At 39.7% G+C, this 26767-nt stretch overlaps 1 protein-coding gene across 1 annotated transcript; it reads right to left on the bottom strand.

Annotated features, from left to right (window-relative positions):
• Positions 1–3282: 3282 nt before the first annotated feature.
• SLC35G1 (solute carrier family 35 member G1) lies at positions 3283–14565 on the bottom strand. Its single transcript, XM_068139680.1, has 3 exons — positions 14319–14565; positions 9474–9651; positions 3283–8967 (listed from the first exon to the last, which is right to left on the bottom strand). The coding sequence occupies exons 1-3, from the start codon at positions 14524–14526 to the stop codon at positions 8208–8210; spliced, it is 1146 nt and encodes a 381-aa protein (XP_067995781.1). The 5' UTR covers positions 14527–14565; the 3' UTR covers positions 3283–8207.
• Positions 14566–26767: the final 12202 nt, after the last annotated feature.

Here is a 26767-nt window from a genome sequence, read left to right as displayed (position 1 = left end):
ATATATTAGATACTGTTCTCTAAGGCTAAGTCAAGATTATTTCTGACAGACATTTACATTAAAATTTACAAGTTTTGTTGATGCAGGAAACACAGTTAAGTTTGCATAGACATAAAAAATTGTATGTATATTTCACACTCCTTCCCTGAAAATACAGCATAGCCTAACTGTGCTGATATCATCATAAAATATTAGCCACCTTTATTACAGATTAAGAACTAATGAACTACAAGGAAAATACACATATGTGGTTCTAGCAGTAAAACAGAATAGTGATAGGAATCATATGTGTAAACCAGGCTTCTGGGGTGGAAAAAGCTACCTTGCTATCTGTAGTCCTCCAATAGGAGACTTCAGATTGTAGTATTTCTGTATCACGCTCCACATTTTGCCATATGGCAAGAGTAAATAATGCCTGCTAAGTGTTTTCATATGGACTTCCTACATATGTTACTACAAATAGTAGAACACAGGGCCGCATTCATATCATACAAGGACAATGTTAAATGAAGAAATTGAACACACATCTATTACAAGGCATTGGTTGGCACAAAATATTTCTGGTAAAGTTAAAAAACATGAACATGATTACTTTTTTAAAAGCAGACAGCTTTTGCCTTCACTTCTGGATCAAAACTCAATAGTGACTGAACAGTTTTTATGGTAATATAAAGGAATAGTTGTTTTAAGAAAAAAAACAAGCAGAAAGTAAATATCTCATTAACAGTGAAATAAAATGGACTTGCCACATAGCCTTTCCATGTAATACTAGAAAGGTTTTTCTCTCCTTTAACGTTATCTGACTTCCCCAAAATGATCCTGATAGTTCCTATTAAATAGAACACCATCTGTCAGTGCCAGCTAACACCAGCAAAAAAAAAAAAAAGAAAATCCTATACCAAACATTCCAATGGAAAGCAAGTTGACAAAGATCTAATTTCTACAGTCAGCTGGAAAAAATACATCATCCCCTCCCTTTCTAATCATCTTTCTAATAACCCTTCCCTCCGTTTAATTAAGATGAGGTTGGGACAATCACTCCCAACTCTACCAGGCTTCAAGCATGGTGCACCTATGCTCAAAAACTTGCATGATTTCTCCATTTAATCAGCTGGTCTAACCGCAGAGGCTGTTTCAGCACACCTGGTCCTATCCATACCCCAGTGCTGTGGTGACCAGAGCAACACAGTTACTACGGAAACCTTGGCATTGGAAATATTTAGGAGGAGACCCTAGAGATGAGGTGCTAGATATCTAAGGCCTCAGTACCTACAGCTAAAACCTGCTCAAGAACTATGTAGGGGGCTCATTCCATCCCCAAAACAAAAACCAGAGTGGAACATAAAATATTTTTTGAACAGGAAAAAACACACAACAGGAAGCAATAGTTACAAGCTGCTGATCAACTGCTCAGACAAAAATTAGAACTAGTGGCCTAAATCCATCCTAACTCATCACAAATTACCCCAAAGAACTTAACAGCAAGAATATACTTTTCATCCTTCAACTTTTTTTTAAATAAGAATTAGGACATATGCTAGATATACAGTTATATCCAGTAACATCACTACTGAGATCTGATTTCCTTACAACATCCCCTCCCAATTTATTGATGTCCACGTGAAGGTGGCATGCTCACTCTCCCCTTGCTCTTCAGAACGTCTGAGGGAGTCTTGCCAAAGTCCTCCTGTACCTTCTAGAATGTTTTGCTCTGAGAAGGGTGCAGGACATTTAAAACTTCAGACAAGAATTTAAGAGATTATTCAGTCTGCTCAGCAGCATTCTGTATAGTCATTGAAGCGCGTCAGTAGAATTTGAAGTCTTATTTAAAAGTAGATATTTACAGTGTCTACATTACACTAGTAAAAGTTTTATTGACTGAAACTGTGGATTTGGATTCTTAATAGGGTTTACTCTTACACGTTAAGGAGCAAGAAGACAGCACCACCTACTGATAGACCAGTAACAATACAGAGTGAAAATAGCTTCATCCTGAGAAAAAAACATGGGGTTTCTTTCCACCTCTTTTCATAGAGTCCAGAATCACTTTATACCAGCAGGACAAGAACTCAGACCTCTCATTCACTCTTTGCTCAGTATGTAAACTCAGTTAACAAAATAGTTTTTCAGAAATCCTTTTCAGAATTTACTGCTATTTGACAGGGAAACATAGGAATTTCATTCAGTAGTGTCAGAAAAATAAACTTCAATACAAAGCTAATTGAAGAATCTTAAGAATCAAGTGAAACCAATTTGAATGGTTCATCTGCATATCATAGATGCTCTCTCATGCTCAGGATGGTAAGAAAGTTTTATCAAGTCAATAAGGAAATAACTTGCACTGCTTTTTCAGTGCTCTTTGCAGCTTCAGTGAAATTTGATTTCCAAATAATAGGAGGAATGTTTTTTCATTTTAAATACTTTAATCCCTTTGCTTTTTGGTGTGGTTTTGGGAGGTGAGATGGGGGTTAGTTTGCAGACAATTCTAAAATTTGGTTTTATGAGTCTTAGTATTTAGTGCTATGTCACTACCCATTTGCAGGTAAGGTTTTCATGTTACCCATCCACCCCTTAAAGCTTAGGTTTCTATACATTATATTTTTACAGTTCCAAAAAACCTACAGAACTGCCATGAGAAAATTGCAAAGTTTCTCCAAAAATTCTTTCACAATTTCCCTTCTCCTGCCTGTGCCTGGCACAGTAAGCTCTCTTGGAAGTACTTTTCTTCTACTTTAGAGCCTGAGAAACACATGGTGTCAAGTCATCCTACAATGAGTTAAATTTTGAGCATATAAAGTGAATCAGAGAGTACTGGATAGACAAGCTAACACTGCTAGTCATTGGCCATCTTTGTCCCCACCCTCTACAATGCCAACTCAAGCCACAGCCAGAAATAAAGACTAATTACATGCACAAAGCTCTCAAGCAGGTTAATACTCTTGTCCAGTTCTGCTATCTTCTGCTTTTACAAAACCAGACAGCACTGCAGGAGGAAGCACTGGTGTAAGGATAATTTAAAAATTATTACAACCATTTTTACTATTTAGCAATAGTGGTGGGTTTGCAAATTAGAACTGATTTTTTTTTCTGACTTACCCTCTTTGGTGAAAATTGAATTATTGAAACGCTAGATAATGGGAAACTCTGGGATGAATTAAGTATCACTGTGTGACATAAAAGACAAGACTTCAAATACGGTGTGCAGAAATAAAACAGCCAACCACAAAAGAAAACCAAATAAACAAAACAAATTGCCACTTGGACACAGGAAATTTTAACTTTACTGAGCAATGCCACAATTCTTCCAGTTAAGAAGTTACTATATGGAAGCTGATGAAACTCCTTTTCTTCTCTAGCTTCTTGCAAGGCATAAAACCTGACACAATGCTAATAGTAGCAGAATTTGAGGTATATGTTCATATTTATCAGAGAGTATTTCATTGATTTTTCTGTTATAAAGCTTTTACAATCACTATATTCAAACATGTTCTACTAATCAATGCAAAACCAGAGATTAATTCTTCAGGTTCATTTTATTAGTAATGATGAATATAAACCTCTTAAGAAAATACTCTTAACATTTCAATATGTGAGAATTGTCTATAAAAATATACTACTACATAACAAAGCCGGTAACTTCTACAAAACATATGATTCAACATACATTTAACAATATATAAGACATAGTAAAAATCCTTTAATTAACACTGAGGATATTTTTACCCCCTTTTTGTCAAACAACAATTCACATAATAGGAAATTACTCATTTCAATACACAGAAATGTTATCAGCATAGAAATCTATGTTCCACCCTAAAGTTGCCTGCATGTGCAGGAACATAAAGCCACAGCTTTTCTTTGGATGGACAGGCAGTTACAACAAGAAAAACATTCTGATGGTAACTGCAATGTCCTGCTGCAGTCAGTGTTGCACATCTGCTGTCAGCACTGCCAAACCTGAATCCATGCAGGGACACAGATTGTATTTGTACTGCCCTGTGGAACCAATGCCACAGATGAGCCTAATGTGGTTACCACAACAAGAGAACTGGAAAACAGACTCTTTGCCTAACTACTGCCAGTTAGTAAAGAAATAACTTTAAGAGGCTGCTGGTCTAGAAATAAACCTTCTTACAACAGACAGAAGAGTATACTGTGGTGGAAGAGGGGGGAAGTGTTTAACAAAATAATGGTAAAGGTAGTACTATCCATCTTGTCATTATCAGTTACGAGAACAGCCGTCTTAGAAGTTTTCTTGAACTGGGAAAGAGTCGAATTTCAGGTTTCAGAAGAAAACTTATTCATCGAACCAGTTATTTCATACAGATTGTGGCTGTCTACACAAGTAGCTTGTCATATTCTTAGCGTAGATGTATTTAGAGAACTTTGAGAGCATACTTTGACAAACAACTTTACCTGAAAGAAACTGGCTGTTTCACAGTGACAGTACATAGCTTTTCAGCCATCATCATTCTATAGAAATGTTGGGTATATAAGGCTTTAAGGCTATAAAGTCCCACTGATGACAACAGATGATTTTGCATAGTAAAGAACATAGTAAAGTGTGTAAGAAACACACTTGTGATGCATCAGCAACAACTAAATCTTTTTACCCTGTGTTTATGTGCAAAACAACCAATAATTAATTGTCATTCTATTCAGGATCAACTGAAATCAGTAACTTGAATTAGTATGTTGAAATTCAAGAGAAACTCAACTTTGTATCATAGCAATTGCAATGCAACAGTATTTCATATCACAAGGAAAGGATTTCCCATTGGAGAAGTACATTTATCAAAATGAAAATTAAAAGTATTATAAAGACCACAAGGAGACACTACAGGTGGTGAGCAGTAATAATATATATCTGACTCAATGCTCAGAAAAATTATGCTTGACCCTGAGAAATTTGCTGTACTGAAACTTAAAAAGCTAAAAAAGATTTGAAAGTAAAAATCCAGCCAAGTAAAGAGAGCAAAACAAACCAACAAACAAAGGAAAAATAATCAAACCCTGAAAGAACCAAGGCTCAGACAGTTTAATTTCAGATTCTCAAATTGTTAAGTTCTGGAAGAAAAGAAAATATTAACAATCTTAATAGGAATCATAAGAAATATTTCCAATTAAAAAAAAATGACATTTTAGGGTATCCATATTTTTTGTACAATTTCATTCTCTTCAAGGCTTCCAATTAAAATTTTGGGTTTCAATATACATTTGAAAGAAAGAAAATTTTTTAAAGGTTGAAAAAAATTAAAGCTTCAATGTCTTCCATTCCCCAAGTCATCTAGAAGAGCTAGTTATAGAAGTGAGCTTGTCATGTTTTATGACTACAGAAGCCCTAATCAAGTCTTTCCTTTTTTTCCCAGCTTAACAATTGTCTAAAAGATGGATCAAAATAATGTTCCAAAATATGCAATGTTCTTCAATATCGAATCATAGAATGCATGGGGTTGAAATGGATAGGCTCCGGTTTAGATTACTATTTTAACAACTTAAATATTTAGGAAAGTTTAAAAACAGAAAAATAAGTAAACAGATGGAGCTATAAGGAAACTCTCTAAGTCTGAAGAAAGAAGAGAAACATAATCTGGGGTTATTGGCACTACAGACAAAGAGTTTCTGCAAGATGTAGGACAAATTACCAACCAACATAACAGGTTATTTCAGGTCATCATCTTTCCTACACCTATGTGTTAAGGGCAAGAAAATAGTCCTCTCTTTAGAAGTCTGTTGCTGTTCTCTAAGAGTAATAGATAAAACTCATTGAAATCATATAACCTAACAATTTTTTATGTAGGCTTCCACATTAATTTTATTCTGCACTAACAAAACAGCATGCACATGTTGTAATTTAAACTGTTATCTAATTCTCCTTCCTAATGTTTTCATACTGTAATCAAGTTCAGGCTGGTTTTGTCCTCTCCAACACCCTTACTAAAAGGTTATGTAGCTGGAGCAGCTTCCAGGGCCAGCTCACCACAAGCACTGAGCCAACAGGAGGGAACAAAACCAGCTGACAATCTGTTTACATCAGTATGAACTGCTTTGGAACCACACCTTTCTAAGTGTCAATTCAAACACATGCATTCTAAACATGAATTGAAGCACTAAAAAGCAATGCAATCTATTTTCCTTCCCTCCTCTGAAAGCTGTTGTTCAATGACAGTGATGGCTGAACAGAAGAAACAATTCCAGTTTTAAATGTCAGGTGTTAAACAAAATGGGTGCCAAACTAGAATTTTAGTATTACATCAGGCTTTAAAGAGACATGAAAGCAGTTTCATACTACTCCTGACCTTGACAGCAGTAGCTGAACTTCAGCCCTCAGGACAAGCAGAGAATAGCCAGCTATAAGCAGGAACTGATTCTATCACTCAAGTGGAATCTGCATATGTCCATAAACATATGTGGACTCAGGGTGCTGCTGGTTTACATACAGAATCTTGCACAAAGATCACATCCACATGTATCCAAAGGTACTGTAAAAACTCCGGTCCTTTGGGACCAAAGTTCCTAGATCTGCCCTGCTAGGATGGAAGCTTACTGGCAAAATAAAAAATACATGGTAAGACATGTGTAAATGAAAAAAAAAAAAAAAACAACCAACAAAAAACCTGAAACAACCAACCACCACCACGAAAAAAAACCATCACCATGGGCACATTAGTGTTTTGAAGGGCGGGGGGGTATCAAGTCTGCAGAACACAGCAGAAAAAAGATACAGTGACTAAACAACTGAAAGCCACCTCATGATGCAAAGGACCAAATAAAGATGTAACTCAACATTTTCTTTGAGCACTACTACACAATTCAAAAGTATCTAAGACTCCATTTCAGAATATTCCCCTACCTACTAAACACGTTACTCCTCAATCATGAAGGACACTGATCAATAACACAAGCCTTTCTTCTTAGCATTTGTTGCTATCAAGATAAAGCCTACAAAAGAGAGAGGACATGTAAGTGACTAAAGGCAGATTTGAAAGGGCCATATAGAGAAACAGTACTGAAGCTGCTCACTAGCACTGCCTGATGTAGTGCAGATGCCTCTGTGTCGTGACTTAATGCAGAGCTTCACCCTTCCACCTAGCTCTCCTCAAACCTGTTCCATAGACTCTCTGATATGACCTTGGCCAAGCTGCTTTTTCTGTTAAATTCTAATTACTCTGCACGCTTGTAAATTCTTAGGGAATAGGCAAATGCCTTATTGTATATGTTAACTTTATGAAGACCAAGCAGACTTAAAACTGGGTCTAATACAGAACTTTCATACAAAAGAATGTAAATAAAAGGGTCATAAGTAGCATTTAAAATAACCAACATTAAATACTTTAAAAATATAACCTTTTGCATAGAATAAAGTGCAGCGATAGTATAACTATACCATGGTTAAGTGGCATTGCATACCACAAGAAATGGCTCATTTATGAGCAGTATAAACTAACTGTTCTCTCTCATGACTGAGACTGTAGCAACTAAAGACATGTCTATTGGGAAGATCTCTTTAAAAAAATATTAGGTTGTCTCATTATGTTTGTAAAGCAAGTACAAACATTCAATTTTTTTTTTTAAATAGAGCACAACAGAGATAAATTTTACAAGTCAGTTTTCTCCTGCTATTTCTTTGAAAGACAAAAATGCCTTTGTTCTTTTAGAATCCAAATTAAAAATAAATCCCCATTTGGCATCTGTTTGGTGAAGAACAAAAAACAAATCCACCCAAAACCAACTCAGAAACCTTGTAAACGTGCAAGCTTTATCTGTTCTAGAAACATCCAATGCTTATAGGATCGTAATTCCTCATTCTCTTCGAACTTTTGTACTGCAATCCCTCTGCCAATTGAGCACAGAACAGGATTAAATAAATCTGGAAGAAGGATAAAGAAAGGATCTAAGAAGGGGGAAATCAGGAATTTTAGGAAAATTAAAGCAAAAAAACCTGTTGTCCACTTCTGACAGGAAGCAAGCAACTTTTAAGTAACTTTCTACTTCTCATGTTTGCATGCCTAAATATACCTAAGCAGTTGTTTAAACACCTTAAACTTTGGTTTTTAAGAAAGATCAGCTTATTTTATTTGACATAGTTTGGCACTACAATTTGGTAAATTGAGATATTGTAAATAAATAAGAATAAATATTGTATATATATATTTCAAGATTGCTTGTTTCTGTAATGAATTAGTAGCAGTGTATTTTGTTTAGTGTCAGATTTCAGTTTGTTTAGCTTTTTTCAAGCTTTGCCGCCACTTACGAATGGCTGTTCCAGAACTACTAGCTACTACACAAAGAGCACCACCCACAGTCCACCAAGTTGGCCAGTGGTTGAGAAAAAGAATCTGTAAAATAAAAGCAAACACCACATCCATCGTTCTCATTATGGCTACAGGTCCAGCTTTCTCGATTTGCAATGCTTTTGTGAGAAATATCTGACCCCCTAACCCTAACAGGCCTATTAATATTAGAAGAACCCTATCTCTGCCACAAGATGGTAAACTCCATTCATTCATAACAAACAATGCTATGACACATCCAATTAAACCAATGACTGCATAATACCAAATTGACAAAAAATAATGCACAGATTTTCCCACCTTCCTTATTATAACAAAAGTCGAAGCTCCAGATACTGTGCTTGTAATTGCTGCTATAGTTCCTTTAATGTGGTCTGTGTAACTTCCTTCAATCCCTGTAACATTTGACCCAAACAGAAACGGTGGTCTGGCAATAAGAACCACTCCAGTGACCGCAAAGAGGGTAAACAGAAGATCCCAAACACTGTACTTCTCTTTAAGAAAGATCCATGCCAGCAATGATGTGAAAACAGGACTGCTGAAAGTTATTACAGTGGCATCAGCTAGTGGCATGACTTGGAAGGCATAGTAGATAAGGATCATTGCACTAGAGCCAAGGAGTCCTCGGAAGAAAAGAAAAATTCTTTTACCTTTTGGTCCCAAAAACCCTGTTCTGAAAAACAGAAATGATATATTAACATCAACTAGCTTGCATACTTCATGACCAACATTCTAATCACATTTAGATGTACACACCTTCCTAGACTATACATACCTTTCTAGATAAGGCATTTACATCAAATAGCAAATCATCTTTAACTGTCCAATCACCGACCAATTTACTCCCATTACCCCTCTCAAACAAAGAACAGGTTTTTCTTGCTATTGATTTTTTGCTTGCAAAATAACCCATGAGTACCTCGAGTTACCTTCTATTTCTTAGGAGCATCAGTTTACAGAAGATTGACACATTTGATATAATCCCTGTAGAAACCCTTACAACACTGGGATTCTAAGACTTTCCATTCTCTGAACTGTATCAAGAAACTATCAATTAATGCAAAACAATGCAGTAATGCAACTGATGTCTAAATCAAAATAATATTGTAGTCTGATTTCAGTGAGTGATAATTCCAAATCTATTTTTAAGAAATAACTTTAATCATTTTCTACACTTACTTGTAGTATATTAAACCAGGAAGAACAAATGCCATTTGGAAAACACATCGAAATGCACTCACTTCCACTGAATGTACATCTTCTATTTTTTTAAGAAATAAAGAGGCCACTGAGAAAAGGAAGGCAGACAGTACGGTGTAAAACAGACCGAGTCCTGGACATGTTTTCTTCTTTGTTCCTGCAACAGATAAACTCCAATTAATAAGGAGCTATTCGAAAATCTCTCCAGCCAGGCCGCTCTACATACTGCAATGCTACACACATTTGTCACTGTTCTTGTGGAAGACAACAGGGAAAACAGAACAAACAAATGCAAATACTATGTGTATCTACCAGACCTACCTTGAAAACACATTTCACTGAACACCACAGATCTCCTTTTACTTCTTACAACAGGGTAAGGGGTGAACTGAAACAGTTCGGATACAAAACCTCTCACAGGTCTACATGAATTAATAGGTTTTGTTTCTTGTATTCAAACTGGTTTGGGTGATTCACTAAAGAATTAATGATTCTGACCATCACCCAAGGAACAAGAAGTAGAGCTGACTGCAAAACAGTCCATGGTCAGGTTCCAAAACACAGAAACTTACTACCCTGGTAATCGTGACTATTAGCAAATTGAGTAAGATTTATCCACAAGAAGTTAATTTTCCTTTTTCATCAAATACACACAGACCCTCACTTTTATTATACCTCCCATTTAGTTTGCATTTAGGTCTAAATTTAACCTAGATCTACAGGAGTTTAATATAACTTTTTCAGCTTGCTGTAAGAATGTAAATATTCAAATAAACAAAGTACACATTTTTTTAAAGCAGACATTTAAGTGACTAATGTTAAAATGTTATCGGCTTGCTTAAAGTGCTGATATCTGTCACAGTTTTGTGAAGACCTCAGTTTCACCTTAGCCTGTGAATATTTATCAGATTTTTCGCTTCCTAAAGTAGCTTCCCAAGCCTAATGGTTCCTACTCAAGCCTCCTCACTGCCTCAGGCTCTCTTCAGCAACATCTTCTTCCCCGTTCCACTTACCTTCTCCACCCCCAAGAAAATAAAACAGAGGGTGAACTACTGCTGACCTCAACACCACCTCCAAAGAAACCAGCCTTTTTTGCTATTGCTTTGCTGCATAAGAACAGTCTTTCCACTGGACCTACAGGTGACCACCCTGGAAGAGAGCCCATGTAAAAATGTAGCTGGGATGTTGCTAGAATAGAATAGAATAAACCAGGTTGGAAGGGACCTTCAAGATCATCACGTCCAACCTATCACCCAACACCACCCAATCAACTAACCCATGCAACCAAGCACCCTGTCAAGTCTCCTCCTGAACACCTCCAGTGACGGCGACTCCACCACCTCCCCGGGCAGCCTATTCCAATGGGCAATCACTCTCTCCGTGTAAAACTTCCTCCTGACCTCCAGCCTGAACTTCCCCTGGCGCAGCCTGAGACTGTGTCCTCTTGTTCTGGTGCTGGCTGCCTGGGAGAAGAGACCAACCTCTGCCTGTTTACAACCCCCCTTCAGGTAGTTGTAGAGAGCAATAAGGTCACCCCTGAGTCTCCTCCTCTCCAGGCTAAGCAGCCCCAGCTCCCTCAGTCTCTCCTCATAGGGCTTGTGTTCCAAGCCCCTCACTAACTTCGTTGCCCTTCTCTGGACTCGTTCCAGCAAGTCAACATCCTTCCTAAACTGAGGGGCCCAGAACTGGACACAGTACTCGAGGTGTGGCCTAACCAGTGCAGTGTACAGGGGCAGAATGACCTCCCTGCTCCTGCTGGCCACACTGTTCTTAATGCAGGCCAGGATGCCATTGGCCCTCTTGGCTGCCTGGGCACACTGCAGGCTCATGTTCATCCTACCATCAACCAGCACCCCCAGGTCCCTCTCTGCCTGGCTGCTCTCCAGCCACTCTGACCCCAGCCTGTAGCACTGCATGGGGTTGTTGTGGCCAATGTGCAGAACCCGGCACTTGGATGCGTTAAATCTCATGCCGTTGGACTCTGCCCATCTGTCCAGCCTGTCGAGGTCTCTCTGCAAAGCCTCTCTACCCTCTAGCAGATCAACTCCTGTCCCCAGCTTGGTGTCATCAGCAAATTTACTGATGATAGACTCAATGCCTGTCTCTTTTCTTTCTGTCTGTATAAAACATCGGGAGTAACCTTTCTTCCACAACACATCGTAGAGATAAAAGAGAACTACACATCCTTGCGGCAGTGTTTTGATAAAAGGGTGCCTCATCCCACACTAATGTGGGAGCCCATGAGCTGTATGAATGCTCTAAAACATTATCAGCAGGGCACTGCTGCAAGTTGCTTAGCAACTAAATATAATTTTGGGGATTTTTGTATTGTTTTGCTTTGGATGTGTGGTTTTGTTTTGTTGGTTTTTCTTAATTAACAAAACTTGTCAGAAACCATTTTAATTCTCCTTGAGATCAGCACTCAAGGCTGAGACACTGCATCTTACTACCTAAGAGCTAAGACTGGGCTGATATGGCATTGTATGTATGGCATTGGTCCTGGCCTTAACAGTTTTAGAAACCCTGGCCCTACAACTGCAATCAGAATTTAGGGCAGACAGAAGGTCTGCTATTCAAGGAATCCAGCCACAGCACAGATGAAAATGAATGACAGTTTCTACTAGAAATATTTCTATTTAGTAACAACCATTCACATACAAGTGACTACAAAAACTACCACCAACCAACACTGGATTATAAAACAGTGGATTTTAAAAACATTAATGAATTACACAATGGCCAAATTAACATAGTCATGTAACAGAACTACAAAATCAACAGTGTCTAATATTAAAGCATGAGGAATCAAACTGGCCTATAACTGAAATGGGAAATCCAAACCCAGGCTGGCCCATGGATCAACACTGCGCAAACAAAATTATTAACTTTTGTTTCAGGCATGATAGCTTGCCTGATTACTACAGAATGAAGTGCTGAAATGGAAAACCAGTCAAATTAAAGAAAAGCAAGCTGAAAGGATCTAATCCCTGGAACTAAGCTTGGTACTGGAAGCAACAAAGACAAACCAGAAGGAACTCATTTTATTAGCTACCCAATATACCAAGCCTGCCAGAAACAGTATCTCGTAATACTAGAGTTTAAACCATCAACATCTCATCTTGCCAAAGCATGTGCTCAGTGAAATGAGAAAATGTTTTATTTCCTTTTAAAAATAAAATGGTACAAGTTCTTCCACCAAAAACAAGAATTGCTGTTCTGAGGAATACATATTTCAAAATATGCTGTAAGGGGAAGTTAGGTTACAACAACATTCCCACCCCACGAAATATTAAGCCTCCAAACACTAGCCCAACTCTATCAAAGACTCAAGCACATCTTCTGTTTTTTCAAGTTTTTTAAAGCAGCTTCAAGTAGCATCCAAGTTCCAAGTCCTCTTTGCTGAGTAGCTACATATTTGAGATTTGGATTTACCATTTTATTCTCTGGCCACCTCTACTTGTAAGGCTCTCAATCTCCCACTCCCATTTTAAGTGCTAGTCAAATGCCTCCCACTGCACACCATTTTCTGTGTGAATTGGTTTTGCTTGCATTTTACTGTCATGCTTTCTTACAAACAGTTTTTATAGGATGCAAAACGCATAGTATATATGCATTATATACATACATAATATATACGCATATATATATATGCATAATATATGCATTTTGAGAATAGTAGCAGAGGCTGAAGAGTACTGGCCATAGAGTGTGTCAGTAAGATTATCTCAGACCTTCAAGAAAACCAGAAGAGGGCGATTCACTCTTCACAACATAAGAATCAGAACAGCCCTCTCAGAGACTTCAGGAAAGTGCCAGCAGCACAACAGCCTGTGCATGAAGTATTGTAGTCATGCACCAAGATCAAGGCATGATTCATGAAGTTCAGCTATTCATTCAGTTTACATTTCACCAACCAGACTACCAAAATTAAAAAAAAAAAAAAAAAAAAAAAAAGATTAAAATCTTGGTGAACAAATCCAAGTTTCTAACAATTTCAAATGCTGTTACTTTTCCCAAGACTGGCCTCAGAAGTGATACCCATGTGAATGTCACTGGTAAAGCACAGTGGATTAAGCAGGGATTAAGATAAATAAAGAGTGCACACGTGTGAGTGTATCGCAAGATACAAATTACCGAGGAAGTCATAGCTGCAAGTATATGGACTTATTGAACAGCACTCAATGTCCCTTCTTAACATATTTACAGTGCCGTTAGCTCACGTTGCTAGAAAGCATCTCGATTCACCCAAACCTGTCAATGTTTACTTTAAAACTCTGACAACAAGAAGCACTGCTTCACCAAGGAATAATCACAGCAGCCGTCCTTGGGGACGTGAGTGAGCGCTGCGCGGTCGGCGAAGCCAGTGTGCTCAGCCTGCTCTGGGAGGGGGAGCACCGGGGGCCCGGCCCGAGCCGAACCCGGCACACAAGGGCCAGAGCCTCGGCGGAGATCGTGCCTGCCGCTGCACTCACTGTCTTCAATCGCGGCCGGCTTGTCCGGTAAAGTGGAAGGGGGAGAAAGAAGGCGAGGCCGAACAGGCTCGCAGGGGGCCCGGTGCTCCCTGCCGGACAGCAGGCGTGGGCCACTGCAGTCGGAGACGGCTCGAAGGCAGCGAGGCAGAGCTGGGGCCGGCACAGGTGCCAGGCGCCCTCTGCGGCCGCCCGAGTTCACTCCGCGCCCCGCCGCCCGCGTGCAAAGAGCCCCGGTGCCCTCGGGGCCGCTTCCTCTTCCTCCGCCACGCCGGCAGTGTCACCCCGAAAGCGGATAGCCCAGCCTGGACGGCGCTGTCCCCCCTGCCCCGCTTAACAGTCTCCCTCTCCTCACCAGGTGCCTTGCAGCAGAGCGGCCAGGGCAAGCCCGAACAGCACCCACAAACGCGGCGCTCTTCGGCGCCTGCCGCCTCCATGCTGGCCGCCGGGCACAGGCAAGGCTGCCCCGTACCAGCACCGTCCTCCTGGCTCAGCGGTACCTCTGGCTCCTTCCCGCCCGCTGCTGAAACGGCGGCGGCCTCGCCGCCCTGACACAGCACCATGAGGACGCCGGTCTGCCTACGATGCTACCGGCTCCTCAAGCCGGCAGGCACCTGGCCTCCTGCGCATGCGATGCCACCGCCCAACGCTGTCCGGCTTTCCCCCCCCCCCCCCCCCTTTTCTTCAGCCGTCCCGCGGGTGTACGGCGTTGCGGGAATACACCCGGTCGGGGTTTATTTACCGTCCCCGGCTCTATTTCTGGCTCCGCCTAGAAGCAGCAGGGTTGCCAGTCCCCTTCTCAGGACGGATAGCTGCCTGAAAGCCCGTAGAGACCCAAATGCCCCTGCCGGAAGAGAGCGCCATTGCCATTGCTCCCTGACGTCCCCTCAGTCCGCGGTAGTCCCTTAAGCGAGACACGGCACAGTCGGCAGAGAGTTCTGCCCGAGAGAGGGTCCTGAGCCGTGCCTGGGCTGGCAGGAGTGAGGCTGCGGTGCCTCGGGAGAGGGAGCTCGCGTCTCGCCGGACAGGGGAGAGGAGCTGACCTGACCCCCACGTGGTGGGGATGCTCGGAGGTGGCCCGGGCGGGGCGGCTCAGGCCGCGGATGATCCGGAGGACATCGTGAGGCGGTACGCGTGCAAGGAAGTAAACTGGAAAGCCATGACGCAAAGTTATTTTAGGGGCGTTGTTGCGTCATCTGAGCGCCTGAAATAAAAGCAGATAGCTTCTACTGTAGACGGGAATGATAGTTCACAGTGCGGACTCATCAGTCTGCTCACAGGCAGGAGCTGCACCGAGATAATTAAGCTTATATTACAGATTTTCCACGTTCTATGTCGTCACAGTTTGAAATCCTACTGGGCCAATCTCCGCTCCGATTCAGATAGCTCGTCTTTCCTTCAGTGGGGCCATTAACATTTAATTGCTGTCAGTGAGAGCGGCAGCAGCTCACTGGAAGAGCTGCTGCCTGCGCCAGCTTGTTCATAGAGGTCACAATGGAGATGTGAACCTGGTGGGCTATTTAGTCATTCTGTGTGCATATGAGAAGCCTTACAGGATTGTTAGTAGGGTACAAAAGTCATTTAACCACCTTCTTGTGGCATGTTTTCCATTAAAAACTGGGGAGCTGATTGAAAGAAACAGTAGCCCCTTTTCCTTACTCATGAAGCAGTGCAGAGGAAAAGATGCATAATAAATTGCAAATGCTAAAATTCTTTCCTTTTGAGCAAGTTGAGCTGTGGTTAATAATTAAAATAGGAAGGAATCTCCATTCAAAAAATATGTATGTTCACATTGTTCTTCTAGCTGCATAAATTAATCCATATTTATTTTTATATTCTTAACAAGGGGAAATGTGATGTACAGCTTTAGCAAAGTGAGTACCAAATGGTTAATACAAACTATTTTAAGCTTTCCCTAAAGCTACCTCATAAAAGCTATTTCAAGCTTTTCTTGTCTCTGATTTAGCACATTTTATAGTCCATGCTAATCCACCAGAGGCCATAAGTATTTCATTATATCACAGCTAGCATTTGATTAATATGACCAGAATTATTTCAGAAATTATTCTTAACTAAAAATTAGATGTTACATCAAATATTTTAAAATATAATTTAAAAGTTTTTGTTGAAATCAGGATTAATTCTTTCTAAAGGTTTACATTGTGGGAAGTAAATACCTGCTGCACTAGCTATAAACTGATTTTGGTAAAGCTCCTATCAGAATAACATAATCAGGAGGTTAGTCCTCTACAAAGTCTATACTGAAAGTGCTTCTAAGTCTTCTGTGGAGATACAATGACAGCTGCATGTCCCATAAATAGGAGTATAAAGCCAGCAAAATTTCCCAAACAGACCCCTTTAATTAAATTACTTTTGCCTGATGCACTTTCCTGTCCCTCAGAGTTTGATTTAATTTAGAGAGGAGGGTGCAAATAAACACGGCAGCCCAGTGTTTTCCTAAGACACACATAGTTCTTTGTACTCCAGGGCAGCTTTTACAGATCACAGGTTCCATGAATTATCAACACCTGTGAGAGAACTTTTAGTGAAAGATGGCAGTGGACATTCTGCCTCTCACCAGCCATCCGGCAGCTGCAATCCCACAGCTCTCTAGGAGAGAGACCCAACATATCCCCTGGCTAGCAAACATGAAGCAAGCTTGCAGAGTGCGGACACCCCGAAAAAGGCCTGTCTTACAGTCACTAGGTGAGTTACCACTGTATTCAGAAGCAGCAGAGGAAGCTAATTTGAGTCTTCAGTGAAGAAAATCAGCACCAAAAGATCTAATCCATAGTACAGACACAGTACAAAATTCGGTGAGTTCTTACACTTTCTGACTATTTGTTTATATATTTTGTTAAAATATGCAGATTATGTATTTATTTTATAATACTGACCCTATGAAATCCAAAATTTTGGAGGGTTTTCTAGGCCAAATATTGTGCTGTGGAGAGTTTCAAAGAGACTCTAACAACCCCCTCCATGCCCTGCCATGTCTGGCTTTGAGGGGGAATGTCTAAGGGCAGTATTTGTTTATGCCAAGATACATAAAGTGTTCTATTTGCTCCTGATTGAACTGCCAGACTTGTCTCCTCTTGAGAGCTTCTACGTTCTGCTTGTAAAGTACAACCCTCTTCTTTGAATGAGGAAAGTGCTTCCAAAATGACAGAGCAGTTACAGCTGATCAAACTGTCCAGTAGGCAAATGTAATTTGCAGTCATGCTGCCCTAGATTGGAAAATTAAATGGCTGCATAATGTGACAGGTCAGTGTTTTCTGCAGCCTTTTCAAGTACAAATTAAGCCTCGCCTGTTTAATACTGTGCCCAGAACTAGCTGTTCTTTTCTTCAGCACATTACCATCTTGCAACCAACAGTAGGGCATTAAGGACCTCTTCCCTCAGTGCAAAGTCCATAAGAAAAAGCTTTAGCAAACATGCACAGTTTGACAATTAAATTTAAACCGCAGCACCAGCTAGAAAGGCATTTCTCTGTTTTCTGTAATATCCTAAGTGCCGAGAGGGAGCCACCTTCTCTTACATAGTTGCCATTCTCCACTCAGTGAGTTTTCTTGGCTCTTTCCAAAGGCAAAGTGTTCTCATCCTCACCCAAAATTAAGGAAGACCTTTTTTTTTCATTATAAATGCCAGTAACAAGCCAGTGCTTCATCACAGGTACCTGACGAGTACTTAGAAAGTACTGTAATATACAGTAATGAGGTCTGTCTGGGTTTGTGTGCGTGGTGAGGGATCTTTTGGTGTTCATTTTCCATCTCCCTGCCTGCAAGTGCTGTCTCCAGCTCCTCAGTGTGGCTTTTCAGAACTCTAACAAGCACAAGTGACAAAGCAATTACATGATTTTTGTGGAGAATCGTGGGAGTTTTCTATGAGATTATAAGGACTTTATCCGTGATCACATTATTTCTTTTATCCACTGCTGAGATATCCTAATAAGCTTTTTGAAGCATTGCTGCCTCTTGGAGGTTTAGTGAGAACTAAATAATATAAATCCACAGAGCCCTGAAACTGAACTAGCCCCTTCTTGCCTCATCCAAGAGCAGCAGTAAGGGCTCTGCAGAACACAGGCAAAAAAGACGGTAGGCTGGATTCCTGGGTACTGCATGTGGAGCACCCTGGTGACTTCTATCCCAGATTGATCTAACATAGTTGTGCCAGCACAATTATGTATTGCTTAAGCTATAAAAACAGTAGAAGATTTAAATCAAAACAGAAATCTGTATTGATGGGGTTTATTCTGTAAAAATGCTAATTCTGTGAAACCACTTTTAAGATCTTAAAATTTAAGTTGACTAGCAGTATATTCGTTAAAAGTGTTCTAGGCTAGTGCAAAGGAAGTAACACAATAAATGATAAAAGGGTTTTAAAAGGAAGGAAAAAAAAATGGTAAGTATTACTTTATTGGCTCCTGAAATGGATCCAAATCTTAAGTGCATTGTAATAACCATTTACCTCTGTACCTGAATGCCATAAAACAGACAACTATTGCAGCACCAAGGTCTTTCATTGTCCTGGCCATTCATTCAAACTTCTGGTCAACCCAGATTTGTTTGAGAGTCATGGAATAGCTAAGGTTATGAGCACACTAATGCTCTCTGAAAGATTGTCTAGTCTAAACCCCTCTGCTCAAAGCAGGGTCAGGTAGCGTTCAGGACTGTGTCTCCTGGGGGTTTAATATCTTCAAAGGATAGAGACTGCACCACCTCCCTGGACAACATGCTTCAGTGTTCAACAGCCCTCACAGTAAAACAAATAAATTAAAAAATAAAAATTACAATGAATGAGTCCTTTGTCGTCTTGTGGACTATGCAAGCTGCTCCTTCTCTATCAAAATTTCAGTTTGTGTCTTAGTGGGTTTTATGTCCATCTCATGTGCTAGAAGAGACCCATTTTTCAGGTTTCTTTCTGAGGTGTGTGGTGAATGGCACTCAGTTTTGCCATCACTACAAATTGCTTCCACACGTACTTACATGACTGTTGAACAAATGTTTGATCTTGTGTCAAAGACTGTGTTCAGAGTACCACAGTTTTCTTCCTCCTGAGCTGGTGGTTGTGCTGAATAGTACTACAATAATCAGAGATAGGCTCAAACATTGTAACAATAGGGAATCCTGCAATTAAGGTCAGTATAATGGAGAGATGCTGGGGCTCTTTTTAACGTCATTGTTCACTATTACCAGTTGCTATTCAGGAGACTAAAAGTATTGAGGCAAGTCGGTTCAGGTAGCAGTGAGGACCAGATGTAACAGAAAACTTATGTGATTTTTGGAATGAAACATTTTTTTCTCTTTACTTCTGAAGAAATGAAAAATAACAGATGGGCAGGGCAATAATAAAATTCTGCTTCTATAATTGTTAATCCAGTGTTAAACGTGTGCTGCTTAGCTGATTTTGGTCACATAAAGGTCATACAGCACTGCTTCTATCCTCAGATGATTTAACTACACTGCTTGCTAAGCAATCAAATCTCTGTAGCTAGTATTCACGGGAGGATAAATTAAAAATAATTTTCCATGTACACTGAACACTGTAAGCTTAGTGTTTCCTTTCTTGTGTTTGCCATAAACTTCTGAAGAATTTTTGCATATCTAGATGGTGGTCCTTAAATTTTAGATATTTTGTCATTTAAAAACTATTTTTAAGCATGTGGCAAATGCTGTTATTCTCATACATGTTGGATCAAAAAAACATTATTTTATTTTAATATCTTAACAACATTTTTCATGTCCACTGAAGAACATAAAGATCTAAGTGAACCAATAGAGTGAACTTTAATAGCTCACTGGTAGACAAGACAAGTAATAATAGTACTGGTTTCATTGATCATAAATTTTCGTTTATCATAAGTGTTGTAAAGCCTGGTGGCCGGTGACATTAGGTTGTTTGCCTTGGTACTCAGAGGAAACAGCAGCGCTTGTCTTACTGAAGTTTTACAGATTGCAGTTATCAGGTAACAAGTATGCCATGCTAAACAGGCAGAACTTAACTTTATTTTGAATAAACCAAACCAGGTTGGAAGAGACCTTCAAGATCATCATGTCCAACCCATCAACCAATCCAACCCACCCAAACAGCTAACCCATGGCACCAAGTACCCCATCAAGTCTCCTCCTGAATACCTCCAATGACGGTGACTCCACCACCTCCTTGGGCAGCCCATTCCAATGGGCAATCACTCTTTCTGTATAGAACTTCTTCACATCCAACCTGAACCTCCCCTGGCGCAGCCTGAGATTGTGTCCTCTTGTTCTGGTACTGGCTGCCTGGGAGAAGAGACCATCATCCACCTGTCTACAACCTCCCTTCAGGTAGTTGTAGAGAGTGATAAGGTCACTCCTGAGTCTCCTCTTTTCCAGGCTGAGCAATCCCAGCTCCCTCAGTCTTTCCTTATAGGGCTTGTATTCCAAACCCCTCACCAACTTCATTGCCCTTCTCTGGACTGAGTCTCAATGAACAGACTTTTAATGCTGAGTGTGTTTTCAGGTATATCTCTCATGTATGTTTATGTACTTAATGTATACTGTGAGACAGTGGAAGTAAGAAACAGAATTCCCATGTTTCTAACCAGCAGTGTGTGGTGGGTTGAAGATTCCCCCAGCATTAACATGATCACACATACCTTGTCGAGACTATTACTTCTACTCCTTTAGGAGAATACATGCTTTGAATATAAACATGGCAAAGTAGCCAATGTGAAAGCTTGATTTTGGCAAAAATTTCCTTTCTGGCAAAAAAAAAAAACCAGTGTGGGTGGTGTTTTAATCAGACCTATTGTTTCATTTGGTTGGTTGATGGTGCCAGAGTGCTCACTAGATGTAAAAATTTCCCAGTAAAGTGCCTATAATTATTTTTTACATATACTAGAGGAATATAGTTTCACTTCAGCACAGTAACTCTCAGTTGTTTATTGGGCCCATTTAAGCCATGAAGAGCGTGCACTCTTGGCATGCTCCTTTTCCTATACTTCTGATCTGATGTGTAAGTACTATTGCTAGAAATGAGATTAGTTATAAAACTAATTAAAGCTATTCCCTTTTAATAATTCTTTACTCATAAAGAGTAAGATCATATAGGTCATGCAGAGATGCACAGTGAACAAAAGGAAAATAAAAGAAAATGAACAAGGAATCCAGAATAAAAAAAAGGTGGGAGAGGGGAGAGAAAAACAAAAAAGTGCCAAACATTGGTGGCATTTGATGTGTAGGATAGGAGAAATGATCATGCTAGCATTTAAGTATGGATTGCACTGGCTGAATGTTTCTCCTGGCAAGTATATCCTAGTAGTTGCTTAAACTTAGATATTTTCAGCCCCAAACATCTTTTTAATTTAAAATTATTTCCCAAATCCTTCCCAATTTCTGGATATTTCAGAAAAAAAAGAAAACGTGTTTGGCAATTTGGATAACGTTACTGTGTTTTTTTCCCACTTTTTCATCAGAAGAGTTACTGGAAATTGCCTAGGAATTTGTCCTGTCAATTAGTGCAAATTTACATCTAGGTACAGCAGAGATCCCTAGATAAGCTTATTCAACACAGCTGCCAAAACCAAAGGTCTTGGAAGAGGGAAGGGAAGATATTCTTTGAACTATAGATAGAGAAAACAGGAGTAGACAGCAGGTGTCAGTTACCATTCTGCAACGTGCTTGAATAGAAATGCAGGCTCTTTATATATTTCTCAGAGAATTAGTAGTAGATAAGGAGAAGTATTTTCTTCCTTCTTCATAGCAGTCAGGACTATGGCAGGAAGAGAAAGAGAAATAGAAAATTTTATAACTTTAAAGGTCATGGTGATTTGGCAGATTTCTTCTCTGGCAAGTAGTACAGTACAAAAATTACTAGCCAATACTCAAGTACAGCTTGAGTGCCGCTGAGTGACAGAGTTCCCAAGGAGCAGTGGAGGAAAATTCACAGTCACCACAGTCACACACAGTCACCACTGATCATTTTTGCTTGTTTTGTTTTGTTCTCTTCTGTAATGGCATTCGTGGCTGTTAAAGGAAGATAATGCATTCAATTATATTTTTTCACTGTCATCTTACCTGATTTTTTTACAGCAATAGAGATGGCTAAATGTATGGTTTATCTGTGTTGAAGGGGAAGGAACTATTTCAATCAGCTTCATTTCTTGCCTTTTACACAGTACCTTTCCTATTCTGTAAGCTATCTGCCTGGGGCTGCTTCACAAGGCAGGAAGGGGAAAACTTCCTTACTTGTAATCCCTATGAATCATTAAGCATTTATTTACATGCCTTACTTGAAGGCAATTATTAGTCCTTATTCTTTCTTGGCTTCTAGTTTTCCCCAGAACAAAAATTACATACAATATCCATAACCTTGGCACAGGCAGTAGATCAGTATTAGTGTATTGGGACCCTATCATACATACATATATATTTATGTATATGAAAGATATGTTATTTATATCAAATATTTATGTTTCTATAAACATGATATATATAAAACACTAACATCATTCAGGCTGTGCACTTCTCATCTTGTTGTGACATGCTGGTGCAATGTTTGCTCCTCTCAATTTGCTTGTACAGTATGTTTGAAGGGGAGTAATCCGAAGTGCAACCCTAACTGTTATTTTTATGGGAGGAAGACCTTGCAACACAGGTTTTAAAGCTTATTCCATTTGTCAGTCACAGATATAGGTGGGGTCTTTTTTGTTTCAATTTTTTTCTAAGTGAAGTCAGTGCTTCTTCATTACCTCCAGGATCTGCAATGCTGAACAGCTTTCCTCATTATAGAATAAAACCCTGCTGCTGCCTTGCATGCAGAATGTACTGAGTCTAGGCATTTTACTATCCACAAAAATGCTTCCTTACAGCAGAAAATATGGTTTTACTCCTTCTTTACTGCTGGAGGCTGAAAGGTTATCCTGGGAAATCACCATGCCGTATTTCCCATACTCGTTTGTTTGTTTGTTTGTTTTCCCATAAACATTGCTTCTGGCCAAGTAGGCAGGACGCTGGAGCACGTGAACCCTGGTCTGACTCCGAATGGTTATTTTTATGTTCTTGTAACTTCAGCTAGCTCAGATCATGCTAACAGTGCCAGTGTGGCAGCCCCTCAGGAATGGGCTGACCAAGCTTTTGCAGAGTGTGCTGATCTCTGCAATCTGTTCCTGGCTCCCAAGCAAGTGGTCTTTAAGTGAGCTTGGGTTTGATGATAAACACGCAAGCTGATTAATCCCTCTGAAATACCAGGAAACTGGGAATGTTTTAAAATGCAAGAGCTGGCTTCCTCGAGACCCTGCTGGGTTGTCCTTGTCTCTGAGAGGAGTACCTCTGGTCTGTGGCTGTGCTTCAAGGAAATTCTCTATTGAGGCACACATGGAGCTTGTTCTCTTCTTCCAAGGGCAACATCTGGTCTGCCCATTCCTTCTGCAGGCACAAGGAAGGTTTACAAGGCACTCCCAGGCAGGGAAACAGAACTTTGCAATCTGCTGGCTTAAGAGAGCTCTAATTATATATAGTGATATCACGGTAGCACAGTTCGTTTGTGATAGTCTTTACTATCACACTTTACTGTTCATGTAATTGAATTAACTGATTATTTTGCAATTGTACCTAATTACATTTATGCATACTTTTTAGATGTCACAACCACCCCAGTAGCAGGATTTTTTTGAGAAGCGGTTGAAATTATCTCCCTTTTTTCTTACTCTTAGAACCTTCAATAGTGCCACTACTCTCAAAAAACCTTCCAAGAAATTCTGAAATGAATTGTAATTCTGCAACAAACATCCATTTCCTATTTGGTTCAAGCTAATACAGTATGATTGTTGTACTGATACTGCAGTTTCATGTACTCCAGAACCCTCTGTAGAAAGGCTGAGCTTTCGTAGCAACTGCTGTACCAGGTGTGGTCTCAGCCTTGAAGTGAGTTTTCTTTGAAGGAGTTATTCTTGTCTTAAATAATGCTAAGGAAAAGCTAGAGATAGGGCTTAAAAATGGAATAATGTCAGTGCATATGGATTATTTAAAAGCAGTGGACTTTTATCAGTGTTTCCAGGTAGCCAGTGCCTTCACATGTAAACATCAAAACGACATTCTCTCTTCAGTAGTGTTTTATGTATCAGAAAATGTAGACATTCTCAGGTGCAGTGAAAGTTTCCAAAACCCACCACATTTCCTGACCACAAACTATTGTTTCTGTTCCAGCTTTGTCCTTTTTCTTCCTTTGTTCCACACTCTGGAGCAATACAGTTACTGGTGTTTTTCCTGAATGGGTGGTATCAATATGTTGTTGCATATGTAGGATAAAAGGGAGCAGGATGAGATTTTCAAATCTCACCATTATTTGGAAATTGTGACATTTGGAATTGTTTATCTCATTTCTTTGGGGGGTTGGTTTGTTGGTTTTTGGTTTTATTTTTTCAAATTTGCATCTACTCTTGTGTTTTAGAAATTACTCCCTCATGGGACAATACTGTTAGCTGGTTAATCATAAGGTACTTTGCAACTAGTATTTCTACAGCTCTAACATTCAACTCTTAATAATAAGCTTATAAAAAGACTGTGTTAGGTTCTTCCCAAGGGAGCCTATATCTGTCAGGATTTACATAGCTGAAGCCAGTCAGTGTTGTGCAATTGCATTTTCAGGCACTTGCAAATAGTTTGCCAAAATTTTCTAATTGTTGACATCCTCAAAATATATCTTGTCAGTATCTTCCAGATTTATTCAGTGTTTGTTTTCTCAGTATTGTTGACGCTCCTGAACATGCTACTCATATGAACACCTTACATATTTTATTTTGTGAATCTTGGCAACAAAGTTGAGCTAATTTCTGAGCAGTGTGTCTCAAGGATTGAAAATAGGAAATGCCACACACAATGCATATTCATTATCCAGATGCATGGCTGTCTTCTTGTCCAAAGTGGCTACAGACAGATGCTTCTGACAGAAGTGCAAAGAATCTCCTCTTCCCTAATAACTAGAAATTATTTTAAGTACTAAAAGAGAAGGAGTAAAATATTTTTATGCAATTTGTCTGTGTCCTACTGTTTTCTGAATGCCACATTCATGTTATCAGCAACTGTCTATTGCAATGAATGCCACAGTTTAATTTAGGGTGGAAAGTATTTTGGTTTATGAGTTGGTGTTCACTAAAGTCATGTCATCTTGCTCTGCACCTTCAATACACTTTTCCACATTTGTCTGAGTCCTTAATCAGTCTGTAGTTTGAGCTTTGAGTCGGCTACATTAGTACTGCATGCAGTATGTGAGAAAAGGCAACAGCACTGATTTGCCGTAAGGTAGAGTGTTGCATTCGCCCTACTGCCCTGCGTATGTTGTAACATTATTTGCTTCTTCCTTTAGCTGTGTATTGAGAACAGTGCCTTGCTGAGTTGTTCACAATAGCATCAAGTTGCCTTTTTTTACTGCTAATTTTAAACCTTGTGAACGTTTCTTTCCTATGTATAGTATTTTGCATTTCTGGACCCTGAACTTCACTAGCCAGTGTGTTCTGCTTGTTCAGTTACCTACTTTCTCCTGGAATTTTACACTTCCACTTTCAATTACCATTTCAGATACTTGACCAGACATAAATGCATATCTTACTGGCTTGAAAATCTGTCGATTACCCCATGATCTTTTTATAAAAATAAACATAGTATTTGTTACATCCAGTTCTTTTGCACATAAATGGTTTTTAGTGAAGGACTGTGTATTCTTTGCAGATCAGCCTGTTTATTCTGAAGCTCTTTCAGCATTCTTGGATATTCACCATCTGGGCAGGTTGACAACTTACTAACATACTGCTGTAGCTATCCAGGCCTTCAAACAGGAAGTGAGAATGGGTCAGAAAGTCCTTTTTCAATTCAAATAATTCACTAGGAAGCATAAAGTAAAGCTGAGTTGAAAACAACTTTTGAGAATTCAAAAACTGATTTGATGAATGGGAGATTGGAAACAGTAACATAATTATTGCCTTGTGCACTTCAGTTTATTTGGAGAATAAATAAACAATTATATTAATTTAAATACGCATATGTGGGGGGAAATTGCTTTCTACTGTAATGAATCTGAAGACAGAAGTATTATGCTAGCATAACTAATTGAAAAAATTCAAAGTCTCAAAGTACAAATACAACACCACTTCTGTACAGCACAGTGAAGGTCTTTGTAGCTATAGTTCATTTCAGGAAAATTCCTGAATAGGAATAGGGTTAGGTTGCCCTCTAAGCACTTTAAGTGAACTGTAAACAGAGACATGCCTGTAGCACCAGCCATTAGAATTCAGAGTCACCAGTAATGAAGAAAAGTTGCCATTAGCAGTGTCAGACAGTGTTGTGCAGCTCTGTCTTGAGTCAAACTCCCCAAGACCTCAACATTTATTGGTTAGTTCTGGACCACAAAAACATGTTTAGCCATTCTAATCAGTAAGTGTCTAAATCACAGCTTTACTACGACAGTCAGGTCTCCAGATTGGCAAGTATGAGCAGAGAAGGCTTGCAGGTGTTTGAAGGGTAGCTGCAAGTGTTTGCCAAATCAGAGAAAAAAAAAACAAAACTAGGCAGTGGGGGAGGTAGTAACAGCTGAAAGAATTGAGTGTTTGAGTTTGCACTTTCCATCTCAACCTGGCTTAAATCCTGTCCCTGTCCCTTTCAGTGGGGAAGCAGTCTGCTTACCACTGCATTTGTATCACTGTCGTTGAGACTGATGTAACAGAGAAATACAAAAATGTGCCACAAATTGGGATCATGGATGTTTGTAAGCCTCTTGATATATTTTGCAAGAGCTGGGTGACTGTCCAGATTTTCAGGCGTCCCCACTGAG

The sequence above is a fragment of the Melanerpes formicivorus genome, unplaced genomic scaffold, assembly GCF_026170545.1.
Source record: "Melanerpes formicivorus ecotype bairdi unplaced genomic scaffold, bMelFor1.0.p_v2 SCAF_6, whole genome shotgun sequence".
NCBI classification, from domain to species: domain Eukaryota; kingdom Metazoa; phylum Chordata; class Aves; order Piciformes; family Picidae; genus Melanerpes; species Melanerpes formicivorus.
Note: the sequence above shows the minus strand (reverse complement) of the source record. Positions and strands in the feature narration are given on the sequence as shown.